Source organism: Charadrius vociferus, unplaced genomic scaffold, assembly GCF_000708025.1.
Source record: "Charadrius vociferus isolate BGI_N301 unplaced genomic scaffold, ASM70802v2 scaffold266, whole genome shotgun sequence".
Classification (NCBI taxonomy): domain Eukaryota; kingdom Metazoa; phylum Chordata; class Aves; order Charadriiformes; family Charadriidae; genus Charadrius; species Charadrius vociferus.
This window is the reverse complement of record NW_009649114.1, coordinates 604,351-623,618: the sequence shown is the minus strand read 5'-3', so window position 1 is coordinate 623,618 and position 19,268 is coordinate 604,351. Positions and strand designations below refer to the sequence as shown.

The 19,268-nt window shown below is 40.2% G+C and overlaps 1 protein-coding gene across 1 annotated transcript in view; it reads left to right on the top strand.

Moving 5' to 3' along the window:
- Positions 1–19,268, top strand: part of LOC104289331 (C4b-binding protein alpha chain-like) — a 30,006-nt gene that overhangs the window by 6,414 nt on the left and 4,324 nt on the right. The window contains 8 exon segments of the mRNA XM_009888265.1: positions 1,010–1,198; positions 1,411–1,507; positions 2,215–2,300; positions 2,699–2,905; positions 3,693–3,875; positions 4,844–5,032; positions 5,661–5,852; positions 6,177–6,203. Coding sequence (XP_009886567.1) covers positions 1,010–1,198; positions 1,411–1,507; positions 2,215–2,300; positions 2,699–2,905; positions 3,693–3,875; positions 4,844–5,032; positions 5,661–5,852; positions 6,177–6,203 — 1,170 coding nt within the window.

The following is a 19,268-nucleotide window of genomic DNA, read 5'->3' as shown; positions in this document are numbered from 1 at the left end:
GGGGGGAAGGCGAACGGAGGGGCAACGCCGGGCCCTCGAGAGCAACCGGGAGGAGGGAGAGAGCTCGTCCTCCCCTGGTCCCGGGGGGCTGCCGGGCTGAGGGGGTGTGCCGGGCCGCTCGGGGAAGCGGTGGGGAGGGAGAAGTGGTGGCTTCGGTGGGGTTTGGGGCGAAAAGGTGAGAGAAAGGGGGTGGTGGTGGTGGAACAATAGGCGCGTGCTGGCTTTGGGCGCTGGTTCTGACCCTGGGTTTGAGGTCTGAGTTTCTTTTGTGGTTTGGTAAATCGCTAAACAGCAATATAAATAGATTGAAAAGGGAATTAATAGATATCATCAAAGAGGTGATGGCCTCTGTCGCCTGTCAGGCTTCGCAGAGGCTGGGCCGGCCTGACATTTGTGTTGGGGCTGCGAGGCCTTGAGCGTGTTCTCCGGCCTCTGGCGTGGAGGAGTTTTACGTTACATTCACATTAACCGCACCGCAGAACGTCCCTGGGTCTGCAGGTCCCTGTCAGACTGTGTAGCGGGTTTTACACTCCCCTTTCGGATCTGCCTGGCCGGTTGTCTTGGGAAGGGGGCTGAGCTGGGCGAGGGTGGCTGGTTGGTTTGCTTCTGCTGCAGCGAGCTACATAGGCGGTTTGCTGCGAACGGGGATACAGTGAATTAAGTCACGTATTTAAGTACAAAAATAAGGCAAACTGACAAAAAATATGAACTGGAAGGAAGTGTATTGCTTGGGTAGAATGCTAAAGAAGAACTTCATAAAAGTAATGAATAAGTAACCTCTACTAGTGTAGAGTTGGACATTGGATGCAATTAAAATAGAAATTGGAAAATTGAAACCTAGTTAAATATACAGATAGCCCTGGCTCTCAAGAATCTCATCTCTTTGATTTACTGATAGGTCCTTAAAACCTCCTGAATGAGCCTGGCTTCTGTGCCATTGTGCCTTGACTTGTATCTCTTCTTGTTGACGAGGTTGTGCATTGCTTTTTCCTTCCTCTTCCCCTGACAGACACATGTATGCCTCCAGATAGGCTGCAATACGCAGAGCTGGAGGAGAGTTTCAGCACAATGAAGAGCTTTCCTGTTGGAACCACAGTGTCGTACATCTGCCGGCCGGGGTATAAAAGAATCGCCGGAAAATCAACTCGTACATGTGGTAAAGACTTACAGTGGTCGCCCGCAGAGCAGTTCTGTGAAGGTAATGCACGTATGAGCTCTTTTGGTTTTTCACTTTGATATTTAACAATTTTAGTTGTTTTTCAAGTGAGAATTAGTATTCTGTAACACTTTAAATGAAGCTTGAAAAATGCTAATGAAGGTAAGAGCAGTATATACCAAAGGCTTAGTCTTTGTATATAACTACAAAGATGTAGATGGTTTTTTTTTCCTTTTCTTTTCCCCTCCCTCTAGAAAGAAAATGTAACCATCCAGGAGAATTACAACATGGTTTTGTTAATGTGGAAGATCTTACATTTGGTTCAAAAGCTACTTTTTCTTGTGAACCAGGGTAAGTGTTTCAGTAAAATGAATGAATCCTCTTTTATTTTTTTCTGTTTAGACCAGATTTGAACCAAACCCAAATTTTCTTATGCAGGTTCCATTCCATTTCTGACTTGAAACGTCTCCGGGATTCTACCTGGAGCAAATGAAATTACCGTTAAATTTGATTTGATTCCCTGGTTTTACATCAACTGTTTGCATCAACCAGGGCTTAAGCTTTTTAGTGAGATTCTGCAGAGTGAAAACTAGAGTGTTACCTCTAATGACTTCTTTTAATGCTCTTGTGGCAGACAGCATAAATTTATATATTCATCACCATGCATTATTATCTCGAATAATACACACCTCTCTGTGTATAGCAAATTAAGTCAAAAGCACTAATCTCTCACAAGGTTTTTTCCTCCCTTTTCTTTTAACAGCTAATTTTTTTTACTATTGGTAACTTTGAGCATAAGTATTAGAGGGTACACATCTTAAAGCAATGAGACTTCCACCACTTCCTTTACTGATGTCTCATTTGCTTCTCTTTTGTTTTCAAAGTTGAGACTGTTCGCAGAAAAAAAATTTAAGATACCATTCTCATTACAACACAAACTTGGTGTGTCATGTCCCTGTAATCACAGAACAGAATTATATAAACAAAGTTTCTACTTGCTTGTTGGAGAAATGAGAGATTTCTGAAGTTTCACTTCTTTAAAATTTTTACCTGTCTAGATACAGATTACATGGACCTGATGAAATTTCCTGTGTAATTAAGAATGATGGTGTTGCTTGGAGTAGAGATCTGCCTTTGTGTGAAAGTAAGGAAATTACTACTGTGTTTTAAGTTTATATACAAGTAGTGGTAGTTCATTTAAAAACAGCTGTTCTATAACCTTGCCAGTATAAGAAATGATGATAAAATAGGACTGATTTTTATTTTCTGGAACTACTTGGGATGTGCCTGAGGAACGATCACTGAAAAATACCGGTTATTTTGGTAATTAGCTTATATTAGTTAAAGTCAACCTCTTCTTGAGATTGAGACTCCCTATAATAGATGACCATCGGTAACTGTTAATTATAACTGTAGTTTGTCTTAGAAATAGCTGTATGTCGGATTTTAAATGAAATTACTTGAAAACCAAGGCTTGCTATTTCTGAGATGAACAAGGTAACAGCAAAATTCTGTCAACTAATTTGTGTGATTTATTTCTAGAAATTCCTTGCAAACCACCTCCAAGCATAGCCAACGGCCACTACACTGAGGCGTCTAGCTATGTTTATCAAACAGCAGTAACCTACACCTGTGATGAAGTACCAAAAGGCGCAGATCCCTTCTTGCTGATTGGCCCAGCTACTATTTTCTGCACATATGATGCACACTTAAATGGAGTTTGGAGTGAACCACCTCCACAATGTAGAGGTTGTTGGGATTTTTAATATACTTCTTTATTATAGCCTGTGTGATTCCAGAACTTCAGTATCTGTCCCTCTTTTGGGAGGGGGTGGGAGGTGATGGACTTGCCTACAGAAAAGAAGAAACAGATCCTCTGGTATTAAATTTGCTATAGTTCCAGTGGAGATCAGATCCAACTGCGTTATGGATATTGATTGATTGTGACACAGAATATGACTAAAATTTAAGTTAAAACTTTAAAAGTATATGTATGAGCATGCTGTTGGTAGAAGTGATAAGGAACTGAGAGACCATAAAGCCTGGGTAGCTGAAGAAAAATTGTGTAAAGAGCAAGAATGTGGAGGTTAGACGATGAATAGTAAAAAGGTAAAGAAGAACTCTTTTTCTAAAGACAGCTACTGTGCAAATGCAGAAATAAATGCATAGCCCAGCAAGCAAAGTCTTGCTTTGCAGAAGTGGGGAGAAGTACCAGGTGCTTGCAAGTTGTCATTTGAACCAAATGAGTGTCGCTTTGCTTTCTGAAATTTTGCCATTGTACAGGAGTATGTCTTTTGGAAGTGGAATGTGATCGTATCAATTATGAAATTTCTTATTTGACTGTGTACTGTTACAACTGAATACCTTAAGGCAAGGATCTTCTCCACCTGCAGGAGAATAACCTTTTTACAAAGCCCCTCCCAAACAGTTTGAGGAATTAGATAAGGAAACTTGCAAGTGGTAGAAGGATGCTGTGGCTGTTGCAAAGGTCATGTTAACAAATGTTTCAGAGCTGTTCTTCTTCTGCCTATTTCAGTGGTCAAATGTGATAACCCGAAAGTTGAAAATGGGAAAAAAATAAGTGGATTTAGACCTTCCTATACCTATAGGGACTCAGTCATGTTTGAGTGTGATCCAGGCTATTTCCTGGTTGGACCGGATGTAATTACCTGTGGAGAAGATAACACCTGGTCTCCTCCAAAACCAACTTGTGAAAAAAGTAAGCCTTTAAATAAGAATCCGACTTTTCTTGTATGTTGAGAATGTTGTACATCTGTCTTAGCTAAAGTTTAAAATCGTAACACTGTAGTTGGAAATCAGAAGCTAAGGAAGTTGACACGGAGCCTCGTCTGAGGGCAGCCATTTTAGGTGTTTGAGTGACTCTTAACTCCAAAGAGTTTTTGGACGAGAATGAGTTGAGTTATGGACATGCGTATGGAAGTTGTTGCGTGGCCATACTGTGATGTACCTGCATCATAATAGCATCTTGGTGGCTGTTCTGGTGGTTTCATGTGTTTCTCATTCTGATAGAAAGAACTAGGCATATGCAAAATGACGAACCTTATAGTGCCCTTTTAGAGTAATCAAAACTATTATGTGTCTTGTGTTCTCTTGTGCAGTTCTTCATCCCTTACTTTCCAGGCATCTTGTAAGGTGTGTAGTATGTTGTTAGATTTTGATTGGGCAAATTATTAAGTCAGGACTAATTTGCATGGCTAGGGACATTGCAGAGGTCTTTCTGTAACCTTTCTCCTTCCTCTTGGTGCTAGAGGGAGACGGAATGTTGTAGAGTACAGAGAGAGAATTTTTTATATGCATACACTAATAATGAGTTCCCCAGAACAGCAGCCACTTCTGCAAAGAGTATGTTTGGGTATTCCATAACGAGTGAGTCTAGTAAGGGACCTGAAAATGATTCTAGAGCTTACAAGAATAATTAACCAACAAATACAAATTTCTCAGTTACCACATCATAAGATCGTATCACCTTAATGAATACCTACGGTGATGTTTCTTTTGAAGTTTTCTAAAGGAAACATACTTAAAATTGTGGTAAAATTAAACTATTCAGATATGCTGATCTCTTTTTCTCATACAAAGGCAATGTATATTTGTGGAGTGAGTTGATGAATTATGAAATATTTACAGTTTATTATCGCTAAACTTACTTTTAAATTCATGTATTAGTTACCGACGTTGTATGCGGTGCCCCAAAGATTACACATGCAGTAATAAGTCCAGTGAAATTTATATATGAAGAAGGAGAGACTGTTCATGTAAAGTGCGACGCTTACTGTACTTTTTCTGATGGTGCTGAAGAGATGACAGTAATTTGTCAAGGACAGAACACGTGGAGTTCTTTACGAAACTGTGCATGTGAGTAAAACTCATAATTGATAAAATCAAGGGCAGAGTGACAAGTTCCAAATGTGTGATGTATTAATGTGCAGACCCTGAAAGTCAGAGGTGTGTCAGCAGGGCACCAACAGGCTATGTTAGTGGGGTTGTGAGTATTGTGGGGTGGAGTTTCAGCAACTGAGGAAAGTTTTCAGCAGAGCTGGAGTCCTTGTTTGGTCTTAGTTTTGTTTATGGAAATCAGTAAAGTTCAAAAGCCAGTGCGAAAGATCTGTTCGGGGAATGTTTTCTGAAAATTCTTCCTTTGATGATGGCAGAGACTTTATTCTCACCTCGCTTTACACCATGCAATCACTTGCTATAATATAAACAGAGGTTGTCATTACTTTGATGCAACTGTTTGTCCTGATGAAGTTGGGACGCGTATTCCCGTTAATGTGTCTGAAGCATGTCCATCAACAGAAGTATCTGCAGCCTCTAGGAAGCAAGAAGCCTTTGCATATAAAATGTCTTAAGGATTGACTGAGCTTCTGATACTTACACAAATGTAGGGACTTTTAGATGGCAACTTCTTGAATCTGCTTCATGTACTAGCTCTGTTCTTGGACTTTTATTTCCTTTTTCTTCCCCCTCCCCTGTCTCTTTCCAGGTAAGCCTGAAAGTTCTCGTTTCACTCCATACATAAATCATGGTAGAGTAATTGATGGACAAAAACCTTCATATTCCGTCGGAGATTTTATTACGATTGAATGTTATGCAGGCTACACATTACATGGTGAAGCTCGTATTCAGTATATTGGGGAAAATCAATGGAATCCTGAAGTGCCAACTTGCCAGTTAAGTAAGTATAAACTGCAAGAATTTTCACTAGAATGAAATACATGTAACAGGAGCTTTACTTCTTGGGGACTTTCTTCTGTATTAAGGAGAAATCATTTAATGCAAACTTCTTTCTTTATTTTGACATAAGAAAAATAGGTTTTGGTAAAATCCATTTACAAATAGGAATATTTTAAGTTAAATAAATGTTATGAAGTGGCCTGCTACAAGGGTTGTGTTGATAGAAGTGCTGGATCTATTTGAAATAACTTTGTGAATATTTTTATAATAATGTCTGAATAAGCACATGTGATACTCTTGTGATACTGATTCACTCTGTTTTTAGGTGCGTATATTACGGGCATCCTCTGTGGTAAGTATCTTATAAAACGTGAACAAGATGCGATGTGGGTTGTATTTTTTATGTGGAATTGATATTCTGGTGATCACCTGTGATTGCAGTGATACTACATGATTTTTGAGTTTTACTTTAAAAATGCTTATCTACTTCTAAATATGCATAGTTCAAGACAAGTTAAGATTACTTAGCAATTAGAGATTAATTTCTTGTAAAATAGGCTTTTTTTCATGTATGTGAGGCATGGAATTTCAAAGGTGGTCGTCCACAATTTAAGTCTCTTTCATAAACTATCCAGAGCTTGGTTTTACTGGAAGCCTGAGTAAATAACTGTGCCAGAGAACAGAAGTGCTCAGTCCCTTTTCTGTCCTTGCATTTGTTACCCATTTCTGTAAGCCTACCACTCTCTTATAAACTTGTTGTGAAAGTAATGTTAGGATGTTGACATACCTGTTTTAATGTTACTGAGGTAGTGGGGTTTTGGTAGTCACTGTTCTGGAGCTGAACTATCTTGAAGTGTCTTGAGTAAAGCATCAAATACATATTTGTGAAATAAGCCAGGAAAATTTTAAGGGTTTAGGGCGTGGAGGGGAGGGGTTGTTTAGGACTGTGGATGAAGATAGTACTATTTCTGCTAAAAAATTTTTAGGCTTTTTTATAAGCTAGCAATGATCTCTATCACCCTAAGGCTTTTTTTTAATTCTTCCTAAAGTGCTTGTGATAGTTGTGGCGGGCCTGGCAGCCTTCTGGTTCTATAAGAAATGCTGTTCACAAAATGGGTGAGTAAGCCTACTATTTTTATTATTATTATTGCAAATTTCTAAACGACTGAGCAAAAGCGGTGCTAACACGTATGTAAGTTTCTTGAGCTTTACCTGCCCTTTCTTCTTCAAATGCCTGTTAATTATATGTGAGCTTATCGCAGCAGCTGATGTGAAGCTAAAGTGCCTAACAATACATTTGACTTTGGTTTTGTACCTGCTATTCAGATAAGCTGCTAATTAACACTTGCACTTATTTCAAGGAAGGAAGAACCTTGTTCTTAAGCTTGTGTTTAGCATAGGTACACTTGCTGAGGAAAGTACTGTTCACACCTGCTCTAAAACATGTCAATTTACCTCCTAAAACCAGGGGTAGCATTTGCTTATGTGGGCTTGTGTTATTTTATTGCTTGGATACCCTCTGGCATCACTAGGTCTCACGGGCTGTAGGAGCCAGCGTGGTTTACATGAACTGGAAGCCTTGGAGGTGAACTCAGGAGCTTCTTTTCTACATAAGAGGTAGCAATGGTAGTGGAGGGTAACTGGAGAACCGCTGTGTTTTGTGTTTTGGACCAGAGGTGTCTTGAATAAAATGGGCTTAGTTAGAAGGAGCAGACAAAAAAAGACTTTGCCTAAACCGGTGCTCCTATGCTGTTTGAAGAAGCAAATAGTTAGCTTTGCTACTGGAATGTTTAATGTGTGGATCCACTTCAGGTTTTGTTTTTTTTTTTTTTCTCCTGCAGCAGCAATGATCGGTGTCCCTATGTTAAAGACTTGCAAAGTCCACTGTAGAATATTAGATGCATAAGTAGTAGTGTGTTCTATTTTTAATAGACATATGGGGCCTTTTGAACTGTATCTTCAACTGATGGTTATGTATGCTTTTTCATGGAGGGGTGGCAGGTGATTTAAATGGCTCTGTGCATTGCTTCTTGCAGTAATGTCTTATTTTAACTTCTTGAAAAAAGCCTGTTTTGTGGGAGAAATAGTTTACCATGCAAAATACTGACAATTCAGAGCATGTTAGGTGGTACATATAGAATGTCATGATAAGCATCTCATCAAAACTGACTTACCTTTTAACAAAATCTGTTGGAATTTATCTGGGGTGAAGCAAAGGAAGGAATGCTTAAAAAAAGTAAATGAGAGGAAATAATGCTGTTGTAAGAAAGTACACACAGTACTACTTGGGAGAACCCCGAAGCAAACTTATGTCCAGTGAAGTTTTAGCCTTAGTGTCTTCCACATAGGCCATACAACATCATTACAAGGGCCAGAGTGGCTGTGTACCTGTGTGCTGCCAAGTAATCTAGTGCTTTTGAGCAATTGCTTTTTATCCATGACTTGGGTAATCTGCAATCTGGGTGGTCGAAATAAGAGTACATGGGAGTTAATACTATTAGGGTAGCACTTTTTTCTGTCATCTGTGCAGAGACTTCTCAAGGTTCAGAAAGGAGGAGGGGTCTAAAGCAACGTCATCAAAAATTAAAGAATGTTATATTCCTGAAAATTTTACAGCATGAAAAGTCTTACCGTGCCCCGTGCTTTCCTTAAGCTTCATCGCTGTGAACATCTGACTATTAAACCTCTTTCTTATCTGAAAAGCCCGACCTAATCTCCTTTTACTAAGGCCTAGATCTCCCTGTGTAGTTTTCTGGATTCCTGATGTAGCTGAGCCTTTGAACTGTTGTGCCTCCAGTACCTGATACTTGCTGGGTTATAGTCTTCAAATTGCCGCAAAAATCTCTTCTTGCCCTCTCTTTCTTGTGTGTTTAATCTGCCAGTTCTATAGGACGTTCAATTAGAGCTTTTCCCCCTTCTGCTGTGCAGCTCGTATACAGTTGATGAGAGTTGCAAGGAAACATGTATTTTAAAAACTAATGTACCAGCTGAGATGGAAGAAACCGCACAAATGAATTAATTGAATCTTAAAAAGGTATATACTTTCCATTTAATTTGGATTTTTGCAATGAAGCTTAAGTGTCTTTTTTTATTATGGTTTACTCAGAATTTCAGGAGGAGTGTGGAATCTAGCTAGCTGTGAACCTCAGTTTCCTATAGGAAAGACATAATAATGGTTCGTTTGTTTTGGGAGAACAGGATAAACAACATAAAGAATTATCGCTTACTGTCATAAATGATAGCTTCCGGTGATTGCATGTCATGTATCTTAGTTTTGGGTTGTCTTTAAAGAATGAGTAACATTTTTCTGTAAGACAGAAACTATCTACGCACTCAGTAGAATGTTTGCACCTGTTTCAGTAATATGAAGTGAATTCCAGTGATGTTACTTTTGTTAGCTAGTAGTATAATTCCATATAACCAAAAGACTGTTGGAGCTGGAAACCACCTTTGCTGCATTACATGAGCACTAGAATTATAAAGGTAGTGTGCGTGCAGATCACATGTCTGCCTGAATTACTGAATTACTGTTTCATCTGCATTTTCAGCTTTCTAGAAGAAAAATAAAATAAATACGGTGCAAACAAGGTCTTCTTTTTAAACCCTTTTATAAAAAGGTGATTTCTTTTTCAAATTCAGAGTTCTGTAGCCCTAAAAAGGGTCAAAATATAGTTGCTTGTTTGGAACTGATTTCCTCTCCTATATTTTAAACTAGTGCTTAGTCCAATAGTCAGGTGTGTTTGATAGTTGCAATTACTCTTGCACTTGTGTACGGTCAGATTAGCTCTTTCAAAAACCTGACTCTTCAAAGCTGTTACAACAGGACAGATTTAAGCCAGGACAGCTTAGTTTGACTGTTCCTTGTCAGTATTTTGTCATTACTACCTTAACAGTTAGAGTTTGCACCACAAATACTTTTGTAAACTGGTATCTTCATTTGTGTCGCTTTTCTCAGAATTCGTGCAATGGAGAAGGTAATGGTTGAAATGTTATGTCTCTTATTCTAACTTGATGGAAAGGTCTTTTCAAATGCATAATCTTGATTTTACTTAGTTTTAAAGAATAAAAATACTGAAAAGTCACTTGATAAGTGGCATATAGGAAAATTAAGCCTTGAGTTTCTTCCAAAATAATGTATGGCTTAAGGAATATCATCTTTAGGTTTGAAGTAAGATGTTTCTAATTGAGAGAGGATTAGTTTTCTGGATTAGTTTGGCTTATTTCTGGAAGAAGGAAAAAAAGGAATCAGAATAAAGAGTTCTTATGTCCAATCTTAACCTTTTGCACCTGACAATGATATGACAAATTAATGGTCTGGTATGTGTACATACTATTAACGCCCGAGTTCTTCTTATGGTATCTAGAACTCCTTAGAGACCTGGAGTAATAGTGTAGAGGTTTGGTATAGGTTTTTTTCTGTAAAGCAACACAGGAGTTATTCACTAACTTGAAAATATGTATATATGGATTTAATAATGAATTTTAATCCCAACATGTGTAAGTACTGTAAATTTTCTGTAAGCATACTACAAAACCAAAATTCTCGCAAACTAATATTGAGCTTCTGGTTATAAAATAATGTACTAAACCACATACTGTGTTTAAAGTAAATTATAAGGGGTGCTCCTGATGTAGCCTCCAAGTTAGTTAGGAATCCTATAACTGTTCTGTCTGTTTTCAGTTTTTCATAATACTCGGGCATGGTCCGTTCATAACTTGAAACGATCCGTTTGGATCAAATGCTGTTCTCCGTGGGTCATTCTTAGGATTCTAGTGGATGAAATGAAGCAAAAAATCTCGTCAGTCTAGCAGTTGCTTAGTAAGAAGAGGACAAATAATGATGTAGTTTCATGACTTTACCTGTTGACTTAATGATAAAACTAAGGATGTGCTTTCAGAATAAATGTTAAAACTATTTAAATGTAAAATCTCTGATTTGATTTGTTTTTTTGTTTGTAGGAAACGTGACAGCACTCCATGTACTGCCGAATATAAGATCTGTAAAGCATGAATGACCTTTTTTCGGGGTGGGGAGGGAATTTGCAGTTGAATATACCTACCAGAAATGGAAAATGATTGCACTTTTGTTGAGTTTCTGTAGATTAATGTCTTGTACTGTGTCTTACACTACTGATTAACTATAGTAGGAGATATTAATAGGGTAAAAAGAATATATATATATATATGCTTTTCCTTATGGGCCACTTATATTGCCTTTTCTGTGTATGTGAAATGGACTTAATGGCATATACCTGTAGCATGCAAGAGTGTGTCGGTGGGAGCGCTGGATGCATCACTGGTGTAGTACCAGCTGCTGCTGCCTTCAGTGCTACCTCTTTTCTTACAGAAGACTATCCAATATTAGTTCTGCTCGCTAAAATCCGAATGTGCTTCGTGTTCATTTTTGCAGTTGAGGCGGTATAAATTATTATGTTGTCTGTTGTATTCTGAAATGTTTTATTATTAATTTCCTTAAGAGATTGGTGCCATTTAAGGCTATGTCTTTTTTAAAGTCTAGATCTTATATAAACTACCTCTTTGTTTGCCAAAGTTGGTTTCTGTGTATCTAATGAATTACAATGTGCCTTTAAATCACAGTTTTATAGCTTTTTCCATTACCTTTATGAAGGAAAAAAGCCATATATAGTTTTGGCTCTTTGATACAGTCCCAGAAAGACTACAGTGGATTTGTTGGAATGGAGATTTGACGGTTTCTATAGCAAAGGTATCCCCTGCCTTTGGATTTGTTGGCCTATTGACAGAAGGTACCTAATTAAAGGAACTGCAGAGAAATCAGTGCTAGCCATCTCCTCAGGAGCACAGCATAAGTTCCTTAGGACATTTGATTTTTCTTGAGCCTTGATGGCAGTTTCAGAGATAATTTTGTTGCTTAGGCTAGAAAGGGTGCTGTACGGATCTAGCTTCCTTGCTTTTTTTGCTTGAAGTCATGTATTCCACATCCAGCATTTCAAATCTCTGTATACAGAGTGTGGTGCTACATCGAGCTCCGTAATGCTAGATTTAGCATCAGATACCTGTGGAGAAACAAGCCTTTCCCTTTCTGGCTCCCTTCTCTTCTCATGTCAAAGGAAGACCAAACCAGGTTAGTCGTGGGAGTGAAGAAGTGGGTGTGCTGGCAGTGGTGGTAGATGTGGTCTCTCTGTAGGTAGCTGCATGCTTCATGAAGAGTTTTAGTCAAGCCTGCGACTCCAGGAGCTCCCATCACAGCGTTTGCCATGAGCCGAGACTCAGCCATTCATTGATAGCTGTTACTTTAAATGCATGCTTCCTATTTCTAATTCTTTATTAAAACCAAAAGCTTAATTAGGACAGGTTTTGGCTTTGTCAGTTGGAGTTTGCTATCAACATACAGGCAGCTTATAAGAAGAAACTAATTGTCTCACTTGGAAAAACCTGAAAAAACCCAAATTGTCTCACTTCAGATGGCTGAGAGCATTTAAACTCTTCTTTCTTGTCTGTGGTAGATTGGCAGTGCTCTCCACTGTGGTGAACAGATTGTTTGAATAACATAGAACTGTTTAGTGCTTTATAGAGCTTTTGGGGACAATCCCAGCAGTTGTATTGTCAGAGTTCATAATAGTCTCTGGTTATTAAAAAGGAGTTTTGGCTACGCAGAATGACTCGCTGTTCATTGCCTAGCTGATACCTAGTTTGGTAATTGTTTGTAAACATTATGATAATATACTGGGAATTGAGTGTGTTTGTCACTAGCTAGGCTTGATTGTGTATGGCACCTTCAGTGTTTTAAAATATGCTGAAATACTAAAGTGAAGTAATGTAAAAAATGGCCTTATTTTTATACTTTTATCCAGATGTAAAGACTAGTCATGACTTGTAATATTACAAATAAAAATGTTAAATTACTTAGCGGTAAGTGTTTGTCGTTCATTCGTCGTGTGGTAAACAGATTTGTGAGATGATTTTTCATGTACCAAACTTGCATTAGATGGTAACTGTTGAGATTGAAGTTTGTGCACAGAATTACTCAATGGTAGTGTAGAGAATGTTTGTATTTGCTGAGCAGCCTTTTGGTTTTCTTTTGGAATTGCAGAGGGTTTCCCAGAACTTGCAGAACCTTACAGTGTTCACTCCTGAAAAACTTGGTACAAACTTGATGGAGAAGAGGCAGATTATCATGGGGCTGTTCTGATGTAACACTAAGAGCAAAGCCCATAGTGTGTTCTGGCACTTTAGTCCAGTGTGGGACAGATGTAATCCTTAGGTAATAGAGCTTAGGTGTTTTTAAGTAAAATGTTATGTAGAATGTGATTATTTCTAATTGTATGAGGGTCACGCTCAAAATGTACTTAATTTTCTTTGCAAAGAAATGTGTGGAGTCAGCTGCCTTAGAGAACGAAGCTTTTCGGAGGGTGGAATAACTAATATGCCATATTTTTTTACATTTGTGGTTGTGATACTCAAAATCAGTTGGCATGGATTGCAAATGATGACAGTATGTAGACTACACAGCTTTTATGAAGTTTTGGGATCGCAGTGAGGATTGATGGGATAGGCAGCTGCTAGGCAATCTGCCTTAAACATTACAAATTAATTTGTCCTAATTGTTGTGAATTCTGCACCATTCTTCTAAAACTCAGTCCCCCGTGAACTATTTCATTTTAGAATCTGGAATTGATAATTAAGTCATGAACACATGAACTTTGTGCTAAGAAAAAGGCTGCGTGTAATCAAAAGGTGGTGTTGCCATCTACTGGTAAAATAAGTTCTGGCAGTGGGAGTAAGAAAACATAGGTAGAGCATTACCGAGTTTGATGTGATGTTAAGTAGTGCAGGGTGTCAGTGGTTGGTAGGCTTCCCAGTGTTACACTTAAAATCAGTGTAAATGCTCACTTTGGAGCATGGTTCGTATGGGGGGGTGAAAACGGAGCTGGGGCCCGAAAAGAAGAGACTTGCAGTGATCAGATATTGTCCAGCGGGGAAACATGTAATCTGTCTACCTGAGACAGAGCCCAATACCAAGTAGCACACAATTTTATTTAAAAGGAAAAAAAAAGAAATATCTGAGTAAATAAACAGGTTAAGGCAAACAAATAGCACATGGAATATCACTGGTCAGGTTAGGTGGCTGTGCTCTCACACATGGGCCCTGGCTTGCTGGAGTTGAAGACTCTTAGTTAGGTGTTTGAACAGATGCTTCGCTTTCTCGTTAAGCATCCCTCCTAGTTGAACGTGATGCTGACTGTCCTCCTTTTGTGCAGGATGTTCGGCCTGTAGGTGTAACTTCAGGTCAGAGAACAGAAAAGCATACCATAGGTGTTTGTGGAGCAGGATCGTGCTTTTGATGGTGTTTTTTTAAAAGGACTTTGGGGGGCGGGGGAATGAAGTTTTCCATTACTGTTGCTTTTCCCCCTACATCATAACCGATTTCAAATGGTGCTAGACAAAAACTGAGACTCTGAACACCAAGAGAAATCGGTCAGCCTGTGTAAGAGACATTTTCCTGGCTCAGAGAAGAATCCTCTTGTAGATGACAGCTACGCATTCTTTAAAGTGGTCTGATCAAATGCTTCATCCGCACAGCGATCATCTTTTCTGTGTATAATAACATGTTTGACAATAGTGAGGTCAAGCAAAAATAGTTTAGCTTCATTTTAGTGGTTTGGATACAAGGGTGTAGAAGTCATCTGAAGCATTATTAGAGGTTACCAGCAATAAACTTAAAAAATAATTCTAGAAAAAGGAGTGGATTCTGTGTGCACCAGTGTGACATCATCATGATTGCTGAAGGCACTTTTGTGTTTTAACTGCTGAGATCAGATTGTTGGAGGGAATTTCTGTGGTTGCAGAGCAAGTCTCTGGGAGCTATGGAGAGATAATTCTATGGCAATAGAGTCCCCAAGCACAGAGTGGAAATATATTTGCTCTAAGTTAGTAAATTAAATGTTAGGGTCCTAGTGATCGTATAATAAAGGAAACGTACTCTGCCTGTCAGGATGCAAGAAGTACTACGTTGGTTTTCATGCAGCTTTCGGATCACTTTACTCTGGACAACTTTAACTCAATATCCATTGTTTATTAAGTAGAAATACATTTGACGGAAGCTGTTCCTGTCATGGCCCTAGCTTGAGAAGGTGTATACAGTGGTTGTATAAGTGTCTAGAAATCAGATGATGTTACAAAGTGGATGGCTGGCAAAAAAATAACCATTGGAAAAAAGGCTGTTTTAAGTAGTAGAGGCCGTCGGTGAAGTTAGCGGCTGCTTGATCTCCTCCCACGCTGTAATTCTTGCTCCTAGAACACTGATTTCAAATGGTGCTAGATACAAAGTGGGAAAATCTAAGCCACCATGTGAAACCAGCTTCCAGAGGAAGACACATCTCATGCATGGCTGCAGGCTGAGAGAGAAAATCCTTCATCTCCACCGTACCTAGAGAAAAATTCATTTATTTAATTTTATTAGAAAGTAAGACAGTTAACGTTGGGTTAGTTACTTCATTGACACGCATTTTTCTGGCATCTTGTGAATGGTTGAGGCTGATGTATAAGTGATGAAGAAACCCACCAATCTGGCAATGACTAATTAGTTTCCTGAAGCTCTTACCAGTAAGTAGCGAAAAAGGTCTGACAACTTTGTAGTGCAGAGTATGATACTGATGGGGTGTGGGGGGAGTTTGTGTTGTACAGGAATGCTTTGTTCATGCCATTGCAGACAGAACCAGGCTATAACCCTCCTTCTGTCCAAGGTAGAGAGTGTTCTGGCTTTTCATCGTTTACTGATCTCTGCATCACCACAGAGGTCCGGACAAGTGAGGTGCTTTTTGTGACAGGGAAAGGAAATGTGACTATCGTGATGGAAGTTCCTTCCTCGGCTGTATCATACGGCCTGTAAATAGCAAGCTTTTCATAAGCAAGGAGTTGCAGATTTCTGTGAGACAAGTTTTAAATTCTGTAGGGACAATGAAAATAAATTGCATGGCAACTGCTTTGAGTGTGGGTCAGAACGAAACCTAAAAAGGGAGCGTTTGCAAATCTAACTGTAAATGGTTCAACGAAAGTTGTCAAGGAAGTAGGAGAGTGTGAAAATGAGTGGCTGACGGTTATTGGAAATGGAATAGGTCTGAGCAGTGCTATAGTGCAGCACAGCCGTGGTAGCTAACCTGCAGTGTACGTGTCTCGGTACAGCGGGACTAGATGGGGCGTCTTGATGCCAGTGAATGACTACACACATGCATAATTCAGGAACTATCAAACCCCGGGCACCGTGTCTAACCTGTGCTTATGCAGAGGCTGACGTAAAATGGAATAAAGTGCGGCAGAAGTGGAATTGGGAGTTTCACTTATTGATGCCTTGGGTTTTTGGCAACTTTTTGCATTAGTTTTGTAACCAGAATCTGCTTCAGTGCCTACATCCTAATGCACACCCACAGGCAGCAGAGGAAAAGCTCAGAGAAAAAGAGCATGTCCTTCCAAGAACGGGGGGTGGAGGAAGGGGAAAGAACTGTACTAGATTACTGTGTCTGGATATTTACTGTAGTTTCTAAATCCATTATCTGGGGCAACAGGGTGAAAGACAAGTGGAAAGCAGGTTCCCTCCCCAGTGTCTGTCTTGCTGGCACAGTTATTCATGAGGCACCCTGTATTGTCAGTGTAAGATTTACTGCTGAAAAGCTGGACCCAGAGTTACTGCTGACGAGAGGTCAGTTGCAGCACAGATGAAGCACCACATCTTTCAGAAACCGGCTCAAAGTGAGGGTTTCTTTGTGGTTTTTTTTGTCTCAGTATTAAGCTCGTGCCTTAACAGTAAAAAGACATCTTTATTAGGTTTTTCAAAAACGGTTGGTGGAAATGTCACTTCTGTTTGTGCTGCTGAAAAGGAGACCTCCTCTAGAGGTAAGAGACTTCCAGAGTCTGAACTGGGTCTGAACACCTATGTGTACCTTCCCCTCCCCTCTCCAAAGCAGCCTGACCTTTCCAGAAATACCACGCAGCAGTTGAAGACCAATGGCTCATTCATTATGGATAGTTTGATAAAACCAGGTTTCACTTCAGCATAATTAAGATGCTGCTGCCCCTCATCCGGGCTACCTGAAGGTTTTCCTATGCCCCTTCCCTCCGAACAGCCCTTTCTGCCAAACTGCAGGTATACCTTTTACGAAGGATACATCTGTGAGAGCGTATGCTGTTCTTTCCAAACCTAGTAACGTGCTTGGGCAGGCAGCATGCGGAGGGGAAGAGAAAAAGAGAGCAGTTCAAGACGCTGTGATACACAGCATTCAGCTATTAACATGCACACATGCAGAAAACTAAACCAGTGCTTGTCTCAAGCTTTTGCTGGGTGTTGAATGTGTACGTATGGACACGTGTGTGCGGAGACAAGCAAATACTATCAGCTATAGTTGGCTTTGTCAAAATGTTCTGGAGTTTTCACTAAATGATAGCAGAAAAAGTACAATATTATCATTCTGGTTTTTTCCTCCCTTTTCAGACACGTTTTAATAGCAGTGCTGTTCTGTAGCTGCTTTCAGAAGGAACATCTCAAAGCCTTTCATGGACTCCACACTGCTTTGTACCTTGCACATGAGACAAAGGCAAAAAGGGAAGAAATCCCTGCCTCCCCCATGAAAGGGAACTTCCTTCCTAGCCTAAGACCTTTAATCGAGCCTGCAGGAACAAGGCAAGCCTGGATGTCACAGACCTGATTTTTCACAACCTGCAGCTTAGAAATTAAGGCATTTCTGGGGCTTCCACAGTAAGCAGAACAGATCTCTGCGTGATCCTGTGTGCATCATAAATATTTTCCTCCATTTTCAAATCATGGAGTCGAACTCATGGTTCGTCAGACTCTGCTCTTCCCTGGAGAAAATATTCCCGCTTTACATGCAGAAAATGTGAGCTGGATGCATCATCCCCACAGTCAGGGAATGAGTCAGAGCGGGGCCAGGTGCAGGACAGAGGGGTGTGACAGTACAAGTGGTGACCTGTAAGGGGAATTGAAATGAGTGAACTTCTAAGGTTTCAAAAAAGCTTCCTCAGCCCGGGGGAGCGTGTAACTGCATCTGTTTGTTGTGCAGTTCTGTTACTGTGTGGTGTTGCGTAGGTCAGGTATGGACAAATGTGCCCCAGCTTGCAGCCCGAGCCGGTCGGTGGCGTGTAACGCTTTGGGTGTCAGCAGCAGCGCTGACCGGGGCTGAGTAAAGGTGGGGGAGATGCTGCGTTGCTTAGTGGAGTTGGTGATGGTGACTAGAAGATGGCTCTAGAGATGCTACTGCTATTATGGGCAGCAAAAACGTGCTCCCCTCATGAGCTTAAGCGCAACGGAGATTTTTTTGCCTTGATTAGGACCAGAATAAAAACTCCAGATCGCATTCCTGTATGAACATAGCTTATTCCATTAGTCCTGCTATTGTAGCCTTACAATTGCAGTATAAATAGTAAAGTTAAAAGCCAGGCACTCTGGGTCTGCAAACCTTGTGCTGTCTGCCCTCTCTGCCCCCAAAAATCCCAAGGTGGCTGAACACGGGACTGTGGCACACTGCAGGTGAAAGCCTGGAGAGCCTTTTGTCCCATTTAGCTTTATCTGAGCAATGGGACAGCCAGGTCTGCTTGACATTTTGAGTCGCTAATTTCAATTGCTGTTAAGGGTAATTTGTCAGAGCACTCACTAGCGTTTGTCTAACTGTGCTGAACTGTCAACACTCTGCCTGTCCTTCTAACCCCTTTTTTAAAATGGTGCAATTGTTCAAGGGCTTGGGGGTGAGGGGGAGGCCAGGTTTTTGTTTGCTCGTTTGTTTGATGTAGGGAGAAGCAGCTTTTCCAGATAATTTAGGGCAAGCCAGGTGATTGGGAGTGTCTGTGATGGCTGAAATTCGGTGCCTGATGAGGTCTGAGAGGCACATCTTGGCCGTTTCTCTTTGCGTGGTGGCCTCCCTGAAGGCATGCTAGATTAACTCTTGCTGCTTTGGGTGAGTTTTGGCAGAGCTCATCATCAGTGCTGGCAAACAGGTATTGGTGGTTCGGATGCAGCAAACCTCATTTTGAGGGCAAGACAGTTCAGTGCTAGCACTGACCCAGGCACACGGCGTGATGCGATAGGCCACACCAATCCACGTTTTCTGTGGTGCTTGGATCTAACAAAAGAGGCTAAAAACATCACTAAAATAATTAGGATCTATTCACAAGACCTGTTCTTTTTTAATCCCAGAACCTTGTTTCAGACTGCTGAGTAAAATATAACACTTACTTGCTATTTTCTATTCCTTGTCCCAAAGCTGTTCTGAACTGAAGGGAACGGTTTTAGCACAGTGACCATGCTAGGAGTGCTGGATATTAGGGCTACGGTTTCTAATCTTCTGCTTCCCGTCTGCTCATCTGAAATTGCTTTCACTTGCCTGGAGTCATGCAGTTTTCTTCCACCGTTGCTTTCATGAGAGTTCCT